At 36.3% G+C, this 19,591-nt stretch overlaps 1 protein-coding gene and 1 long non-coding RNA gene across 2 annotated transcripts; one reads left to right on the forward strand and one right to left on the reverse strand.

Annotated features, from left to right (window-relative positions):
- Window positions 1-4,275: 4,275 nt before the first annotated feature.
- LOC141634166 (uncharacterized) lies at window positions 4,276-7,381 on the forward strand. Its single transcript, XR_012538923.1, has 5 exons — window positions 4,276-4,481; window positions 5,268-5,450; window positions 5,699-5,799; window positions 6,519-6,589; window positions 7,056-7,381. It is a non-coding gene; the product is annotated as an uncharacterized LOC141634166 (long non-coding RNA).
- A 2,501-nt stretch (window positions 7,382-9,882) lies between these two features.
- Window positions 9,883-11,187, reverse strand: LOC141631929 (uncharacterized). The gene is made up of 4 exons (XM_074444536.1): window positions 10,916-11,187; window positions 10,272-10,665; window positions 10,024-10,138; window positions 9,883-9,908 (listed from the first exon to the last, which is right to left on the reverse strand). The coding sequence occupies exons 1-4, from the start codon at window positions 11,185-11,187 to the stop codon at window positions 9,883-9,885; spliced, it is 807 nt and encodes a 268-aa protein (XP_074300637.1).
- Window positions 11,188-19,591: the final 8,404 nt, after the last annotated feature.

Genomic DNA, 19,591 nt, shown 5'->3' on the forward strand with positions numbered 1-19,591 from the left:
AGTCACAAGAAAGGCAACCACAATCAAGCTAGAGGGTTTTCTGCTGGGTTAGGGTTCAGTGTTGGGGCTTCCTTTGGGCGTGGCCGTGTGAGTAGTAGTGGTAGTTGGGGGATGACTTGCTTTGGCTGTGGCAGTGTAGGCCACAAGAGACATGAGTGCACGAGTGCACCGGGAGCTTTTCGGGGATCGGCTCGGGAAGCTATTCTCGGGGACCCGCACGAGTTATGCGAGCAATAGACCGTCCGGTCATGGTCTAACCGGGAAGTCGAGCTATCGGGGTGGAGGTAACCGCAATGGCGATAATTCTTATCACAAACCAGCTACGAACCACAACAACAACCAGGGGTGGTGCTAAGCCACCACATCGGCCAAGATCTTGTCCGGGAGGTGGACGAAAGACCGATGGAAAGTTGTTCATGATGGATAAGAAAGCAGCTGAGGATGATGCACATGTTATCACTGGTACTTTTCTTGTTAACGGTATTCATACCTTTGTTTTGTTTGATTCGGGGGCGTCTCAGACGTTTGTATCTTCGAGTCATGTTAAACGGTTGGGCTTGAGGGTATATGAGTCTGTTAGTGAGAAATTTTTTATACCTTCGGGTGAATCTGTATCATGTGGGAGGTTGTATAGAGATATGTCTATGGTACTTGGGCAAGTTGATCTACCTGTAGAGTTGCTAGAGTTTCCTTTTGACGGTTTTGAGATGATAGTCGGGATGGATTGGTTGGGAAAGTATAAAGCTAAGATAGACTGTCATAAAAAGAAAGTGTCTTTGAGAGGTCCTAAGGGTGTTAGTGTGTCTTATCGTGGGTTTGTGGTCAAACCCAAAATTAAGTTGATTGCAGCTGTCACCTTGAAGTCTTATCTAAGGAAGGGATGCCCTTTGATCTTATGCCATGTGAGAGATGACCGGATAGAGAGTCCGACAGTTGATCAGATACCAGTAGTGGGAGAGTTTGCGGATGTCTTTACAGAGGAGATTCCGGGGTTGCCACCGAAGAGGGAGATAGATTTCACAGTTGAGTTGAAACCGGGGACGGGGCCAATCTCTAAGGCACCGTACCAGATGGGTCCTAAAGAGATGGAGGAGCTTAGGAAACAGTTAAATGATCTGATAGAGAAGGGATACATTAGACCTAGTGTATCACCGTGGGGAGCACCAGTTCTTTTTGTGAAGAAGAAAGATGGGAGTTTGAGGTTGTGCATAGACTACAGAGAGCTGAACTGAGTGACGGTGAAGAACAAGTATCCTTTGCCAAGGATAGATGACATGTTTGATCAGTTGAGTGGTGCATCAGTCTTTTCCAAGATTGATTTGAGGTCGGGGTACCATCACGTGAAGATTAGAGAGGTGGACATACCAAAGACAGCTTTCACGTTGAGGTATGGTCATTATGAGTACGTGGTGATGTCGTTTGGGTTATCTAATGCACCGGCTATGTTTATAGATGACATCTTAGTCTACTCCAAGACTAAGGAGGAGCATGAGGAGCATCTGAGGATTGTGTTGCAGACTTTGAGGGAGCATGAGTTATATGCTAAGTCTTGTCCAAGTGTGAGTTACTGTTAGAGAAAAGTTGCTTTTCCGGGGCATGTGATCTCTAAGGAGGGAGTAGGCGTGGATCCTAAAAACATTGAGGCAGTGACAAAGTGGGAAGCACCAAAGAATGTTGCTGAGATCAGGAGTTTCTTGGGTTTAGCTGGATACTACAGACGGTTCGTGAAAGATTTCTCCAAGATAGCTAGACCTATGACAACTTTGATGAGGAAAGAGAACAGGTTTCGTTGGGATGATAGTTGTGAGACGGCGTTCCAAACATTAAAGGAGCGTTTGACCACAGCTCCTATCTTAGCATTGCCTGAAGGGATCGAGAACTTTGAGGTTTATACAGATGCCTGAACGAATGGGTTGGGATGTGTGTTGATGCAGAAAGGTAAGGTGATTGCCTATGCTTCTAGGCAATTGAGGCCGTATGAGGAGAACTACCCTACACATGATCTAGAGTTGGGTGCAGTGGTGTTTGCTCTCAAGATTTGGAGACATTACCTTTATGGGGTGACCTTTAAGGTATTTTCAGATCACAAGAGTCTCAAGTACATCTTCACTCAAAAGGAGTTGAACATGAGACAGAGGAGGTGGATGGAGCTGATTGGCGATTATGACATGGATATTATCTACCATGAAGGGAAAGCCAATGTTGTTGCAGATGCTTTGAGTAGGAAGAGTGTACATTCCCTGTGTACAGCTCTATCTTTTATGAGGTTGAGAGATGAGGTGGGGAAGTTTGGGATACATATGATGCAGAGAGGGGATGTTGTGAGAGATTTGACAGTACAGCCTTATCTTTATGATGATATTCGAGGTAAACAGGTGATAGACCCTAAGATGGTTGAGTGGAGAGCTGGATTAGAGAAAGGGACAGTGTCTCGATTCTCTATTCATACAGATGGTAGTTTGAGGTTCGATGGTAGGTGGTGTGTCCCTAATGATGAGGAGCTGAAAAAGACTATCATGACAGAGGCACATTATACACCATATTCAGTACATCCAGGTGGTGACAAACTGTACAAGGACTTGAAGAACACGTTTTGGTGGCCTGATGAAGAAAGAAATAAATGAGTTTGTGGCCCGTTGTTTGACATGCCGAGAGTTAAAGGGGAACAAATGACGACCACAAGGTAAGATTCAGTCTTTAGAGGTACCTGAGTGGAAGTGGGAATCCATTTCTATGGATTTTATCGTGGGTTTGTCAAAGAGTCAACAAGGTAACAACATGATATGGGTAATAGTGGATCGACTGACCAAGTCAGCTCACTTTGTGCCAATGAAAGATACATGGACTAAAGCACAATTAGCTATGGCTTATCGGAAGAATGTGCTTAAGTTACATGTAGTCCCTAAGGACATAGTATCTGACAGAGATGCGAGGTTTATCTCACGGTTTTGGAAAGAGTTGCAGGAATCTTTGGGAACAACTTTGAAGATGAGTACAACATTTCATCCGGCGACAGACGGTCAGACTGAGAGAACCATCAAGACTCTTGAGGATATGTTACGAGCTTGTGTGATAGACTTTGGTGGTAGCTGGGAACAGAGGTTGGATTTGATGGAGTTTTCTTACAACAACAGCTATCACACTAGTATTGGCATGGCACCGTTTGAGGCTTTCTATGGGAGGAGATGCAGGAGTCCGATTTATTGGGACGACAGTGCTGAGGCAGTGGTTCTAGGACCAGAGATGGTACATGACATGGTTGAACAGATTAAGATGATCAGGGAACGGATGAGAGCAGCTCAGGATAGGCAAAAGAGTTATGCAGATCTACATCGCCGGGGTATAGAGTTTCAGGTTGGGGACAAGGTTCTTCTGAAAGTGTCTCCTATGCGTGGGGTTATGAGATTTGGGAAGAAGGGCAAGCTAAGTCATAAGTTCATCGGGCCTTATGAGATCTTAGAGCGGGTTGGAGAGGTTGCATGTCGTCTGGCTTTACCAGCTGCGTTAGAGAGAGTGCATAATGTGTTTCATGTATCTCAGCTGCGGAAGTATGTGAGTGACCCATCACATGTGTTAGAGGCAGAGAGCTTAGAGCTTGATGAGTCTTTATCATATCTTGAGGTACCTAAGCAGATTCTTGACCGGAAGGTTAGGAAGCACTACAAGAAAAAGGCTGATTTGCAACGGACTAATTGCAACGAACTGTATAAGCCGTTGCTAAGTATTACTTGCAACAGATATTATTATATTTGCAACGGATATTAAATTATGCAACGGCTAAATGAAAATTTGCAACGGATATTAAATTATGTAACGGCTTAATGAAAATTTGCAACGGATATGCGTCATATCTATTTACCCGCCTAATAAATTTAAAGCTGGTTAATTTATGCAACGGATTTTGTAATGCCTATCTGTTGCATATTGGTTAAACTCCTACAATTCCCAATAAACCATCATGCGCGGGTTTTATTTCCATTTTCCCTCTTTATTAAAAACTCATCTTTTATACTATTTAGACAAGTCAAAATTCACAACCCCAAATTCACAACCCCAACTCCACTAGTAGAAAAATCACATTTGGCAAGTAGAAAAGGCTACGGTTAAGTTACTTAAACGTTTTCTAGCAATAAAGAGAACGCCTCTCCTAAATAAGCGTTGTGTTAAAAAAACAATAAAAAACGCTTTTCATATTAACATTATCTAAACATTTCTTTTTTTTTAAAAAAAAAGGCGCAAAACTTTGTGAATTATCTTAAAATTTTCCCCAAACCTAAAATTAAACCTACAATGCTAATTTTCAGTTTCCACTGCCAAAAGGAAAACAAAATTTCCCAAAAAAATAATCGATTGATTAACACCATTATCATCCAACCAAAAACCAATCAATCTGCCACCGTTAGACCCAATCGATCTCTCATTGGCGGCTCATCCTTCTTTCCGTCTTTTCCGTTCTCGCATTTGAGTAATTTCTGAACACGGTATGTATAATCTACCATTTTAATAATTTCGTTTTAGTTAGGTTTATGGGTTTTGCATCCGATTTTATGCTTAATCGACTGCATTAGTTTGTTGTCCAATGTTACTATTCTTGTTTGATAATCAATTGTTGTTGTATTTGAATTACTAGGATTGAATTGATATTACTTGATTTTTAGGGTTATTGAAATTGGGGGCTTTTAATCAATTTAAATTAGGTATATATTGCTTTAGACTATGTTGCATCAGCTAGAGAAAGCATAGTCTATGGTTATAACTTGCTCGAGATTTATTAGATCGGAAGCAATTGTTAATAAATGTTGAGCGTAGTGTGTTAGAATTGAAGCTTCAGGCGTTTCATCAACTTGAAAGTGTAATCTATGGTTAAACTTGTCCGAGACTGATAAAATTGAGAGCGATTGCTCATTAATAAAGGTTGAGCTAAGTTTGTGAATATTGAAGCTTCAAGGTTAAAAACAAAGACGTATCGAGGTACACTACGGAAGGTACCCCTGGTCATATTTTCACGTTCACATACATGTCAGCATATATATAAATTAACACCTAACCATCTCTAGTTGCGGTAATTGTATAGTACTCGTAAGATATAGTAACCTTTTTCGCTTCTATATCTTCGACCCAAGATTCGGAACTGAGATAATACTAAAGAATTGAACTGAGATATAGTAGTCATTATTTTTCAAATTCTTGTTTATTAATTTCTTGTTTTCTTGCATTCATAAGTGTGCCTCTTAGGCTCTTGGTAATGATCTTTTGCAAACCTTCAGAAATTTCTACAGCAACAGCCGCTTTGTATACGCTAGCAGTCTAGGTGCAGCTTGCCAATGTAGAAGTGAAGTGTTGTGTTTGAATCTAGAATGTTGTGTAGAGACCATGTTTAAAGCTAAGTCCTTTGCACTTGTCAGTGTGATGTTAGCTGACCCATGAATCTTTTTTGGATCACTGTCTCTGTATGTCTCCTCTACCACCCTCTTCTCACTTTCTTCAATTATTTATACTCTTTATTTATACTCTTTCCGTCTCACTCATTTGTTTACCTTTTATGCTCATTGTGAGGATAGATATGTTAATAAAAGGTAAACAATTGATTGAGACGGGAGGGCGTAGGATTAAAGTTTTTCTTTTTAGCATTAGTTGCTTGCACCCTAAAACTAAAAATTCAGGCACCCTAACTATAAATTATGGGCTTTTTTTGTAGATAAATTTTGCTATGATTGCATTTTACGTTGGACCAAAGTTGTTTCTAGCAAGTCATCTTCTTCTCAGCACCCTTCCTCCATCAAATGCCGTTTATGCAAGGTCCTTATTTACGACTTTTATTTCTCGTTTTATTCTTTGAAAGAGTTGTTTTAATCTTCGATAATGCGCATACGGTTTAATGTTTTTGACATGAATTGTTATTATTTTCTGCTTACTTTGGATATGAATTTGTTAATCATATTGTGTGTTTGAAGAGCACTATTTTTTGTGACTAATTTTTTTAATAACATGGTGAATACATACTCCATCACACTTGTACGATGTGACCCTAATGGGTATGAAGGTAAGTTATGCTCATATTGGTCTAGATACGTATGATATTTTGTGATCCTATTATTATCTTTCCATTAGATTAGTCTTGTATGTACTAAATAGTTGCTAAGTTTTTTGAGTTTCATCTTTTATTGGGTTATATTAATATTTCCCATCATCCTTCTAAGATTAAATAAGAACCCACGATCGTAGTCTGCTTTCTTCCTTTGATAATTGAATTCGGAGACGTAAACAAATATGCGATGTGTGATGATATTAATTTTTGAAGGTAATTCTCGATACTTTTCTACCATATCCTTCGTCAAATTAGGCATGTCATCTTTGAAGATTTGTGTTTGTTTATAAATCCTGACTGTTATGAGCTTCTGCTACACAAAAGTGAAACAAGCTACTCCTATCTCAATACGTTGGCCTCCTTTTGACTTCAAATTTTCAGTAGTTTATTGTTGTTCATGTCTGATAAAAATATTGTTTTTTGTTCTAAGTTCGTTCAGAAGAGCTGTTTTTATGGAGGTGATGGAATCAGAAGAGATGTCAATGTGCTGAAGATTACGTTGTAAGTTTTGATTTTTTTAAATGATTTTGAAACTTCGTCTTGCTGGTTGTCTTTGATTCCAACCCGAGTATTGAAATACAATGGAGGGATGTGTGAGGCTTGTGGTTTGATGGTGTTGAACTTTCACCAAGTGCAGTGTAGGCTTGATTCGTGTAGGCTTGGATGCTATAATGGTTTAGCTGTAGTGTAGGCTTGGATGTTATGATGGTTTAGCTGTAGTGTAGGAATTTAAATTATGTAAACTCTAGCCTCCCACATATTTAACTCCACTGATGAACCAAACAAAATGACACTAAATAGTAAATCCTTAAAAATAAATATCACACCTCAACATTAGTACTGCGTAGGCTATCACGAAGAAATGGTTTGATGCCCTCCCCATGATTAGTGTTCATTAAACCTAGAGCATATAGAGCCCCGCCTTCAGAATAAGGACTGGACATGATGAGGTTGGATTATGTTCCAGGTATTTATTGAGGCAGAAATTAGTGCCCTTCAATCTCAAGGTGAAACGGATATCAATAAAGATAAAATCTACCTTGAAAAATGCGGCTTTAATAAGAAGGGGTTAGTTTTTGGTACTGAAGCCGCACGCGAGCATTACTTAGAACGCTCGGCTACTGGAAGTAGAGAGTCCAATAATATCGACCAGGATTATTCGCCCGGAATACTACCTCGACTTGTGAGCAAGAATGTTGAAACTGAGCTCCGCAACAAAGTGCTCGAAGACAAAGTACAAAGAATGGAGGCGTTTCTACAAGCAAAGTTTGGGTCTGACTTTGACCCAAATTGTGATAGTTCCAAAATCGAGACGACTTCAATGATGATGGTGGAAGTGGCAACTCGACATCAATCCCAACTAATTAGCTAGATTACTCCATAATAGCTAGACAACGAAATTGCTTAGCAAATTACGTATGGATTTTTTTTGAGGATGTTTTCAATGTATGTACTCTTTTAAATTTGCTAAATGAACAATTCCAAGTTTCTATATTGGTGGCTTCTGTAAAGTTTATTGTTTAATTGTTTGATATCGTAACGAAATGGAGGAAAATGGATGCAGGAATGCTTGAATCTCCCATTTGTGTTTGCAACGGAAATTACAGGTTTTGTGACAGCTATCCATTAATTAAAAAAGTCAATGCATTTGTGTTTGCAACGGAAATTACAGGTTTTGTGACGGCTATCCATTAATTTAAAAAGTCAATTTGTTGACTTTTCCCTCTACTATGCAACGGAAAACATTTTTTTTGCAACGGAAATCCGTCTCATAATTGACCAAACAGGTGCCGCGTGGACCTCATTTAAGCAACGGATCATTCGTTGCAAATAATATACGTCCGTTGCATAAAAATTAGCAACGCCGATCCGTTGCATATTTTTTCATTTGCAACGCCATATAAGCAACGCACCAGTTTGCAACGGATATCCGTTGCAAACTGTATATAAGCAACGGATTAGGGTTATTTCGCAACGGATTGGTCCGTTGCAAATAGGCCTTTTTCTTGTAGTGAAGACTAGGAGTGGTGAGACAATTTTGCTTAAGATTCTTTGGTCTAACCACGAGACTGAGGAAGCTACATGGGAGGCAGAGGAGGCCATGAGAGAGCGTTACCCTTTCCTTTTTGATCAGGTATGTATGGTTACGGGGACGTAACCTTGTTTCTTTTAGGGGGTAGGAGATGATCGCAAAGAGTTTTTAAGAGTTTTTATACCCTTTTTATGTTGTGTCGGTATGGTTGTTGTCGTTGAGTCGGGTTGAGTTTGGGTTAGTAACATGTTTTATGCCGAGTTATGTTTTGGTTGTGGAGTCGGGAGTGTTGTAGTGTGTCTTTGTTTTGTTGTGGTTTGAACTTCGGAGACGAAGTTCTTTTTAAGGAGGGAAGACTGTAATACTACGGATTTATGAGTCTCTGGGTACTCTATCGAGTAGGCCGTACTCTGTCGAGTAAGGGTGAGTTGCGTCTTAACAATAGTTTCTGACCTGTTGGGTACTCGATCGAGTAACGTAGATACTCGATCGAGTAAGGGGCACTCGATCGAGTACCTCAGCTATTCGATCGAGTAGCCGGTTTACGGGGGACGATTTGTCGGGTTTTGTTAATAATGCGATTAAGTATATAATAACTTCCGCCACATTTCTTTAAACACTTTTAAAACCTAATTACTTTCAAAAAGAGAAATCAAACTACGTTCTTCGCATCAATCGCATTGTTGGCAAATCCCGGAGCTTGGAAGGTCGGATTTTACCTTTCTTTATACCGTTGTACTCCTTGCGTCGAGGGTAAGCTCTATGTACCGTTTTTATAGTATTTCGTTAAAGTTGGTTAAACCCTAATATTGGGAATTGGGGGTTTTGTTGTATTTTGTGATTGGTAGTGATTATATGTTTGTATGTTAGGAGGAGGATTCGTAGGGGAAGCGTTTTGATATCAGCTGTGAGATCGTCTGATTGTGTTGTGATTTCCAGGTAGGGTTTCCCTACTCAGTATTAGTCCCATGATGTGTTGATTGGTGTTTGTGATTGTTGAATATTATCATACTCGTATTGTGACGATTGTTGGCTTTGATTGTCGGTTGTAGCTGTGATTGATTGTATCTGTCTGTGTTCTTCGGGGTGCGTCCCTGGCTGAGTGGAGTCACTTGCGGGAGTGGCTTCACGCCCATGATTCGCCTTCTGTGGAACCCGCCACAGAAGGGATGTGCACATTAATGGATTTGGGTTTATCGCTCGATGGAGATGAGCGGGGCTTAGGTGGGAACGGTTGCGGTCCCCAGCGGCGGAGTGACTGTTGCGATGGGCACTCTGGCAGGGCTACACACTTTAGTGTGTAGTCAGGATTGTGGAGTTGGGTTTGGAGTTCGGAGAATAACTGTGATAATTGAGCTGTTTGTTTTACTGTGTTGTTGGTTTATATAAATTGTGTGATTAGTCTCGATCCGTTTAATGTTTTAAAATCGTGGTGATCCATTCGGGGATGGTGAGCAGTTATTGAGCAGGTATGAGTCGAGTTACTGGGATAGCTGGGATGTGCCACCGTCTGATGATAGAAGTCTTCCGTTGTAGCTTAGTAGTTTAATAAACATTTCAGTTAGTTGTTAGACAGTTGGTTTGAGAACTTGTATTCGTATTTTGGTTTTGGTTTTGGTTTTGGATTGTAACCTTTCGCTAAAGTATTACTATTTAAATGTTATTTCGTTTTGTCTATTTGATCATCATTGCCTCAGGTAACCGAGATGGTAGCATCCTTATACCTGAGTGGTCCTGGTAAGGCACTTGGAGTATGGGGGTGTTACATAGCTGCTCTGGATGAATAACCTGGTCAGAAAGCCGAGCTCTATTTCTAGCCAGCCAAATAGAATGGACCAGCTTAATGTGACAACTGGTAACAAACTTCCTGACCAGCAGACTAAGTCTTCTTCCACATCTATACCACTGAGTAAGCTTCCTGGGATCAAAGTGAATACCAAGATATGACTGCAAAAGGTAAACACATCTGGTGCTAAAAGGGCAATCAAAGAAAAGGTGAAGATGGCTCTCATCAGCTCCTGCACAGATGTAACAACTCAGACCCTGATGACACCCCATTCTATTCATTCTATCACGGGTAAACAGCCTATTTTGAATCATTGCCCAGTAAATAAAGGAAGTTTTAGGAATGTTCAGATTATTCCAACAAACCCTCCACCAGTGAACTTGAGGAAGGGAAGGCCTGAGCCACCTATACCCCTCTTGCACACTGTAATCTTTTATGGTACCATTCCACTTGTCATTAACATAAGCTGACCTGAAAATACCCATGAGGTGAGCAATTTTCTTCCAAGTCCAGCTGCAATCAGTTGGGGGTGTGTAAATAGTCCAATGAGTCCCTTTCATATACACATGATTTATCCATTTTACCCACAGATGGTCTTTCTTATTGGCAATCCACCAAATATACTTCCCCAGGATGGCTTTGTTCCAAACTTTAGTAGCTTTAAAACCTAAGCCACCCTCAGATTTAGACCTGCAGCATTGATCCCAGTGGATAGCAGGTGCTCTTAGGTATAGGTCATTGCCACCCCATAAGAAGTTTCTACAGATAGCATCAATCTTGCTCATTATACAGTTGGGAATGAGGAAAATATTCGACCAATAAGAGTGAAGGGATTGTAGAACAGAGGTGACCAAAGTCAGCCGTCCAGTATAGGATAAGTGTTTGGCCCCCCCAAGCTCTTATCCTAGCCACAATTTTATCAATAAGTTTCCTTCCTTCATTGCTAGTCAATTTTTTAGAGGAGATAGGGACACCCAAATATTTGAAAGGCAGGGAGCCCTTCACAAACCCAGACACTTGTAGTATATCCTGCTGAGTATTATGTTGCACCCCATTGAAGTATATTTCAGATTTATCCTTGTTAAGCTGAAGACCAGAAGCAGCAGAAAAAGTGGCAAATGCTCTTAAAATCCACATAATAGAAGAAGCATTCCCTTTTGCAAATAAGAGGAGATCATCAGCAAAGAGGAGGTGATTTAATTTCAGATGAGAGCAGAGGGGATGAAATTTGAAGTCACTCTGTTGCCCCACAACAGTAAGTATCCTTGAAAGGTACTCCATGCAAAGAGTGAACAGGAGGGGGGATAAGGGATCCCCCTGCCTAAGCCCTCTTTTCCCAGGGAAAAATCCAAAAGTGTTACCATTCAAGGATGGTATGTGTTAAAAGTACTTCGTGTTTTGATTAATAAAATTCTAATATATCGGGTTTATGTTTAAATTATATTAAACCCTAAAAGTTGTATAATAGTGTAAATTAAATTGAGTTTTTATGTTTTATCTATCATTATTTATGATTAAATTTGTGGTCTCGAGTTTGATATTCATCATATGACACTATTATATTCACTAGAATTTAGTGAATATGATAATTTAATTTGATGATTATGTCTTATCAAATGTGATATTCATCATAAGTCATTATTATATTCATTTTGATTTTAGCGAATATGATAATATAATTTGATGAATATGTAGTATTTAGTGTGATATTCACCTTATGATACTATTATATTCACGTTGAGTTAAATGAATATGATAGTGTAATTTGATGAACGTGTGTTATGTAATGTGATATTCATTTTATGACACTATTATATTCACTTTGAATTAAGCGAATATCGGTCTAATTTGATGATTATGAACTGTAAATTTGATAAAACGTGAATACAAATAGATGAAATAAAACTACGAATTTAATAAATTCAATAGGATTTTAAATTTGATAAATTGAGTAATTTAGAAAAGAAAAAAAAGGTACTGTGAGAGATGTAGTGGGTAGTTTATTTTTGTTTTGTTTTTTTGTTTTTTTTCCCATAACTACCATGGGTGTGTCTTTCTCCCTACTCCTGAGAGTAGGATATAATTTGCCGGATCTTTGAGGGCCACACACTTCGTTACCGTTTTAAAGTTAAAGTGAGTCATATATTTCCACGTGTATAGTATCTATTTACATACAGTTAAGAATTGGTGATTGACAGTTGCTCTTGTTAAAGACCCTTTTAACTTAAAACCTCCCACAATCTTTCTATATTTTCATCTTTAATTTAATCGATTGTGAGAGTTGTCTTATATAATAAGACCTTTTTAAACAAGAATTGGTGATTATTGCATTATAATCATAATCATAATTCATCTACACGTGGTGGATTGTACAGCCATAGAGTACCACCAATAACCCAAATTACCTATAAAGTTTTTTTAGTACTCCGTATTTCGTATGAATAAGTATGTATCATAGTAAAACCCTTCTAAATTATCAAGAAAATAAAAGTGCCTTTTATTAAATCAAATACTCTCTTTAAGGACAAAGTTTTCTAATGTATAAGTTTTACGAAATAAGAGATCTTACATACAAGTTTTAACATAACTTTAAAAGTAAACTAGGTAGTATCCCGCGCTTCGCGCGGCCTGTTTTAATATTTTGTTATTATAATTGAAGAAAAATAATATAATTTATATATGATTTTTAATATTTTTACTTATAAATAAAAATAAATTAATTTTTTTTAGGTTTAACTTCAATATTTTAAAATAAAATACATACAATTTTAATTATTAAAACTAATAAGTGATAATTAATTATGCATGATCAACGTTTTATAAATAAATTTGTGACTTAACTAATATCATATTAATTAAAATAAAATTTATTTGAATAACGCAACGATCAACATTGAGTTCTCAAATTATATTATTTAACGATAAATTATGTCCCGAATCAGTTAATATAATGTTCAAAATGATGTGAATATAATTTTATGTAATTTATAATTTTTTATGTATAACGGTATGATAATTATGTATTAAACATATAACGTCCAAACTCAACTTATTCAATTCTTTTGATTATGTGTTGCAATTGCTATGTGTCAAACATATTTATAAGAAATTTGCACCTTTTGTTTTTTTAAACAACTATCAATTGTATTATTTTTCTACAATGATGTTTAATAAATTACCTATGAATAAAATAGGTTGTATTTTCTCAAATAATATTTTTTTGAGATTTAACTTAAAAGTATTTAAAAGATAACATAAAATATATTTATTTTAAATTAATATTTAGTTAGTCATAGTCAATCAATATATATATATATATATATATATATATATATATATATATATATATATATATATATATATATATATAGAGAGAGAGAGAGAGAGAGAGAGAGAGAGAGAGAGAGATTGGATTTGGTGATTTTGGTTCTTATGGTGAGTTGTGAGTTGAGGAATCTCGGTAATTAGATTAAATTAGAGATGAGTGACCAAGATTAATCTTAGTTGTCATATAAAAGCATTGTTATTTAGTTTATTTTCTCTTTTTTTTAGTGCTACTTTTTTTTTTTTTAATTTTTTTTTTTTTTTTTTTTTTCTCTTTTTTTTTAATTTACGTCGTGTTATTATGTTTTTTTTTTACAACTTTGATTTTTTTTCTCTCTTATGTTTTTCTCTAATTTTCTCATTATGTTACCTTTTTTTCTTTTTCTTTTTGTACCAAAATGTTTTTTGCTTTAATTTTTTTCACATTTATTTTTTTTACCTCGTGTTATTATGCTGTTATTGTGCTTTTTTTTAACTTGATTTTTTAACGGCTTTGACTGATTTTTTTTTCTTTTTTTTACCACATGTTATTGTGATGTTATTCTGTTGTTACTTTGATTTTTTTTACGACTTTGATTTTTTTCCTTTTTTTTTTTACCACGTGTTATTGTCTTCTGTTATTCTTATTCCGTTATTCGCTTATTGTGATGTTATTCTGGTGTCACTTTGATTTTTTTACTACTTTGATTTTTTTACTATTTTGATTATTTACTCTTTTTTTACCGCATGTTATTGTGCTGTTATTCTGGTGTTATTGTGATGTTATTCCGGTGCCAGTTTGATTTTTTTTACGACTTTGATTTTTTTTTTTTTTTTTTTTACCACGTGTTATTCTACTGTTATTCTGCTGTTATTGTGATGTTATTCCGGTGTCACTTTGATTTTTTTTACGACTTTGATTTTTTTTAACACGTGTTATTGTGCTGTTATTCTACTGTTATTCTGCTGTTATTGTGATGTTATTTCGGTGTCACTTTGATTTTTTTACTACTTTGATATTTTTTTTACTTTTTTTTGCCCGTGTTATTGTGCTGTTATTCTGGTGATACTGTTATTCTGGTGTTATTGTGATGTTATTCCGGTGTCACTTTGATTTTTTTTTGCTTGCCCCCCCCCCCCGTGTTATTGTTGTGCTATTGTAGTGTTATTGTGGTGTTATCCGTCTGTGATCTATAACTCTACCATCTACCACTCCATCACTATTTGTTTTGGTAGTATTTCAGCTGATAATTCCATTTGTATACGATCTCATTATACTAATCGTGTTCACTTCAAGTTGGTTGACAACAATTGTTAACCGGTAACCCCATCACATAATCATTTTCCTAGCATTCTTGTCGAAAATCATCAAGAAACAACACAATAGAATTTTCCGAATCAAGTAACTTTTTGAGTCGATTTCAGGAATAAACTTAGTATAATCCTGAAGTAATGTCATTGCCAATATTTGCAATTAGTCACACATATGTCCATCAGTTATCAGCCATTCAGCCATATGCAACCACAGGTCTCACTTGTCTGATAGGGTTTTCGGTTCTCTTTCCCCTGTCGTTGATAAATCAATACCGACATTGGTTAACTCCTTCCTAGACCAACTAGTTTCTACAATATTTTGTTCATCTTACATGATAGAAGCATCAGCCTTAAATACAATCACAAGAGAAATTCCATCAACGAAATAATCAAATATGAATACGACATTTAATCAAATATGAAAATTAAAAATTAAATTTTACACAATATGTATGCATAGATATAGATTAACTCACTAGCTGCTTAATAGAGTCAACCAGGATGTTAACATTCCATGAGCTAAGACGTGGAAGCTCGAACATGGCGTTGCTACCAATTGCAGAAAGAAATCCCCTTAGAATACAAATCAGACCCGTCATCACACCCCACCATTGCTTCTACTCCGTTCAAATAGCAGCAGATGAATCTGCATCCTTCATGAGCGGCCACCATCTCCCTTCAATCATCGAGCAACCCAGAATTCAACTGCTAAACCATATCGAATCGAAATCTGACGCAATTTCAAGCACCAAAATTGATGAATTGAGATGATATCAACACTATGGGACCGAAATAAAGCCAAGGTAGACTTGAAATCACAACTATTAACTTGTTCTGTATGGTGGTGTTGGACTGGTTAGTCGCAAGAATGGCGGAGATTAGTGATGGAATTGAAGTTGGTGGTGAGGCGAATGGGCAGCTCCGGACTCGGGTTTTGATGGAGATGAATGTGATGTTTGCGGATGTGGAAGCTATGGCGGGTTGAATTGATGATGGTGATGGTTGTACTGGGATCGAGGGGAAGCAGCCATGGTTGATTGATGATGCTGATGATGATAAAATGAAATTGGTGTGTGAATGGGTGGCTGGTGATGAAAAGATGCGGGGGAAGACTTTTATCCCGAGTTCGGGATTTGCAACATGGTCGTTCTTTCTTTTTTTGTTTTTTTTTTAATTCAATCCCGGTAGTTAGTTTTGCTTGATCGATGGGCGATATTTGTGAGCACACAAACTCACAACTCACCATAAGAATCAAACTCACGAGATCCCGCCTATATATATATATATATATATATATATATATATATATATATATATATATATATTATTAAAGGAAGCTTTTTTCGAGCGATATTAGAGAGTCTACCTTTTACGAACTACCTAAAATCTATCTATCTATCTATCTATATTATTAAAGGAAGCTTTTTTCGAGCGATATTAGAGAGTCCACCTTTTACGAACTATCTAAAATTAATTAACAATTAAAATAATTTAGAAAAATACTCCTCTCATGTATACCTACGCATACGTGAAATTGGTTTTTAATGCCTATTTGAGTTGTTCATAAGTTAAAATTCTATGAGAATAAGAATACTAGGAAAACACTATTACCTGAATGTGTATATATACTTCAACATTACCTCCAGGCTCCATAATTTCATCAATTATGCGTGTTAGTTTTCCGTTTCTTCTTCTTATTGTTATTTCTCTAATTATCTACCACTTGATTTTGTTTTGTAGGTATAATACTAACATCTACTTTTTAAGGTACGGATGCTACACCTTATTACTATTTAAGGTACGGATACTACACCTTTTATTACTGCAGTACATATACTGTGAGAGAGATTTTTAGAATTTTAGAAGTACTTTTTTTTCTTCTTATTATTATTGGAATATAGTATGTCAATTTCTCATAGTTGCAAATTTGCAATTACAGGTTGAAATATAATACATTCATGTTGTACTCTGACTTGCGTTGTTTCCCTCGATATCTCTTTCCTTTAATTAATGTTTAAATTTATAATGATATACATACAGTATAAATACTCTCTAATGTTTTAGGAGTCTTTTACCGTTCGTCATCGTCTTTGTTAATTTGAGTTGTACGTCATGTTGTACTAATATCTATATAAACATACGAAGTTAGCAGCGATCATGTGACCCTTCTCAACAACACGATAATCAACCTGAATACAAAAGGAGACCTAGAGGAATGGTCTGACTATTTTTATTTTATTTTTTGAATCGAAGGAACAATTGCATTAAAAACCAAAGAGGAAAGGTAGCAACCAGAAAGTAAATTGAATTGGTAATGCCATATATGCAGTAGAAGATGTAATAGTGATTAGTGAAGCGCGGAAGGCAATATTAGTAAAGTGTCAACTGTCAACTGGCAAGCTGTTAGACTAAATTCTTCACTTACATTAGCGGCAAATTAATAGGCCAAAGACAACAATTCAATTGTACAAACTTCAGTTTCGTTTAATTTTTAGAACCTTATATTCTCACAAGTAAAATTCGCCCAGTGTAAATTAATTCAATCACTGTACATCTATGCGAATTTTGACTCATGTATATATTATCGACACCATGTGAATTGATTTATATGTACATGAATTTTTAGAGAGGGTGTCGTGTTATATATTTATTTAATATGAAGCATTTATCATTTATACCATCTGTACATGATGGTGTTCGTTTTATTATATTTGCATTGTCTTTTCTTTACAGTTGTTTGTTATCTAACTTATTTTCACGTTTAAGTCTAACACAATTTGGTTTCTATGATGGAGTTTGTTTGTTTCAGTATTTTGTCCAAAGAGAGCTAAAAAGGCAGTTGTGATATTGTATTAAAGAAAGTTTTTTTCGAGCAATATTAGACTTTTCAACTCTCTCAAAATACTTGAAATAAATAATGCTAAAATAAGAATAGTGGTAGATTATTCATAGTACAATACATAGATGTCCTCTTAACTATCAAATCCTACATAATTTAAATACTACCGACTTGAATACCTCGGAAGTTGAATTGGGGTTTTATCTTTATGATAAGAGTTTGTATTAGAATCAAAAGTCATTGATCTTTAAAGTTCTAATTAATAAATACAAATTTATAAGGCTACGGTAATTGATAGTCTCATCTCCACCATACTATGTTTATATACTCACAATCATAATTATGGACTAATAATTTAGAAAATACCAACACGAAATGAACATATCAACTTTGTACGACTATCCGCAATTTTGGAAATGTACTTTGAGCTAGCTATTGCCCAAGACTTGAAGTTTTAATTTTCTTTCTTATGTATTTTACGTCCCCCACTCTTATAATAGCATCGTTTATACAATTAAATTCTAAAAATAACATGTCTATTTTTTATCAGTTGTTTCTCATATATGTAAAGACTCGCTAAGTTAAACTATAAACACATAAAAGTTATAAATACAAAATTAAAGAATATTAAATTACAATCAACGATAAAAACGGTACAAAAAACACATATAGTTACGAAAGATTGTGGTACGTATTTCAATAACTTATAAGAAATCGTCTCTCTAAGTTAGGGATATATAAATAGTAAGAGTGTGACATGCAATAAACTTAGATGATGACTTGCAAACAAGGAACGTTTCTTCATTATTTTTAACACAAATTCTTATTTAAGATAGGTGAATCCGTCTTAAACTTAGGACGAATCAAGTAAAAAGGATGAGACAAAAAGTCTCGTGTTTTTAATCAACACTTACGCTGCACATTTATACATATACATATACATCAATACACGAAAGTAGTAATTGAGCCTCTTAACTTTGGCCAATTGTGACATCATAATAGTACTCCATAGAATATTACAGATAGGCTTCAAAGCCCTTCATGAGAATATTTTTCCGGACGGATTATGTGAGACCTTCCTTACTCTGATTCCCAAGGTCGAGCACCCACATACACCATCTCAATTTCGACCAATTGGCTTGTGCAATGTGACCTTTAAGATTATTACCAAGATGATGGTGAATCGTCTCAAGAAAGTCCTTCCTATTTTAATCAGTCCGATGCAATGTAGTTTTGTACCTCGCAGACAGATAACGGATAATATTATCCTTGTACAAGAGGTACTTCACTCGATGCGGAGCAAGAAAGGGAGGAAAGGTTTTATGGCGTTGAAGCTCGATTTAGAGAAAGCCTATGATCGTTTGGAGTGGTCGTTTATTAGACATACACTTGGGGATATGAAAATACCTCAAAGAATGATTGAAACGATCATGAAATGCATTACGTCCTCTTCACTAAGTGTTCTATGGAATGGTGAAAAGACGTAAAAATTCTCACCTACGCGCGGAATAAGACAGGGAGACCCTTTATCGCCCTACATTTTCACTATATGCATGGAAAAATTGAGCCAATTAATAGTGGAGGCTAATCGGGTGGGTTAATGGACTGGTTTTAAAACCAGCCGAGATGGTCCTTGTCTAACCCATCTTTTTTTTGCCGACGACATTATTTTATTTGGTGAAGCAACTGTGGAACAAGCATCGGTGATTAAGCAGACTTTGGACATTTTTTGTACGGCTTCGGGTCAAAAGGTTGTAGGGGAATATCCGTATAAAACCCTTTCTTTATAGGATTATAACGCAAAATTAATACGTGATTTATAGTCATAAAACGAAAATAACAAGGAAACGATAAAGATTAAGCAATAACCTCCGGTCCTAGTGCAATTCGGCAATGAGAGATCAAAGTAGATCTCCTCCTAATTGTTGCACCCAAGATTGTCCGAGAAATGCCCTTGTGCTAGAAAGAATCCTCTAATTGCCTTGCAATATAGAGAGGATTGTTTTGTGAGTTTTGGTTGGATGTGAGATCCGAATTTTGAGAGGCAATTTTTCTCAAAACCCTAATTTCTTTCTCAAATGAATGATTAGGGCAAATGGGAGAGAAAGCTCTCCTTTTAGCTTGTTCGGCCGTGAGCTTTGATAGGGAGAGTGGGCTTTCCACTTTCTCTTATTTTTAACTCATGGTACGACCCGAAATGCGCTAAATGTATATGACACGGTTTTATTA

The sequence above is a fragment of the Silene latifolia genome, chromosome Y (assembly GCF_048544455.1).
Source record: "Silene latifolia isolate original U9 population chromosome Y, ASM4854445v1, whole genome shotgun sequence".
In the NCBI taxonomy this organism is placed as follows: domain Eukaryota; kingdom Viridiplantae; phylum Streptophyta; class Magnoliopsida; order Caryophyllales; family Caryophyllaceae; genus Silene; species Silene latifolia.

What these genes read in the sequence shown, in the direction of transcription:
- LOC141631929 (XM_074444536.1), bottom strand. Translation starts at nt 11,187, where the DNA reads ATGGAGTACCTTTCAAGGATACTTACTGTTGTGGGGCAACAGAGTGAC. An exon ending in GATATACTACAAGTGTCTGG is followed by an intron (nt 10,666 to 10,915) that starts GTTTGTGAAGGG and finishes TGCTATCTGTAG; the next exon opens with AAACTTCTTATGGGGTGGCA. An exon ending in CTCAAGTTCACTGGTGGAGG is followed by an intron (nt 10,139 to 10,271) that starts GTTTGTTGGAAT and finishes ACATCTGTGCAG; the next exon opens with GAGCTGATGAGAGCCATCTT.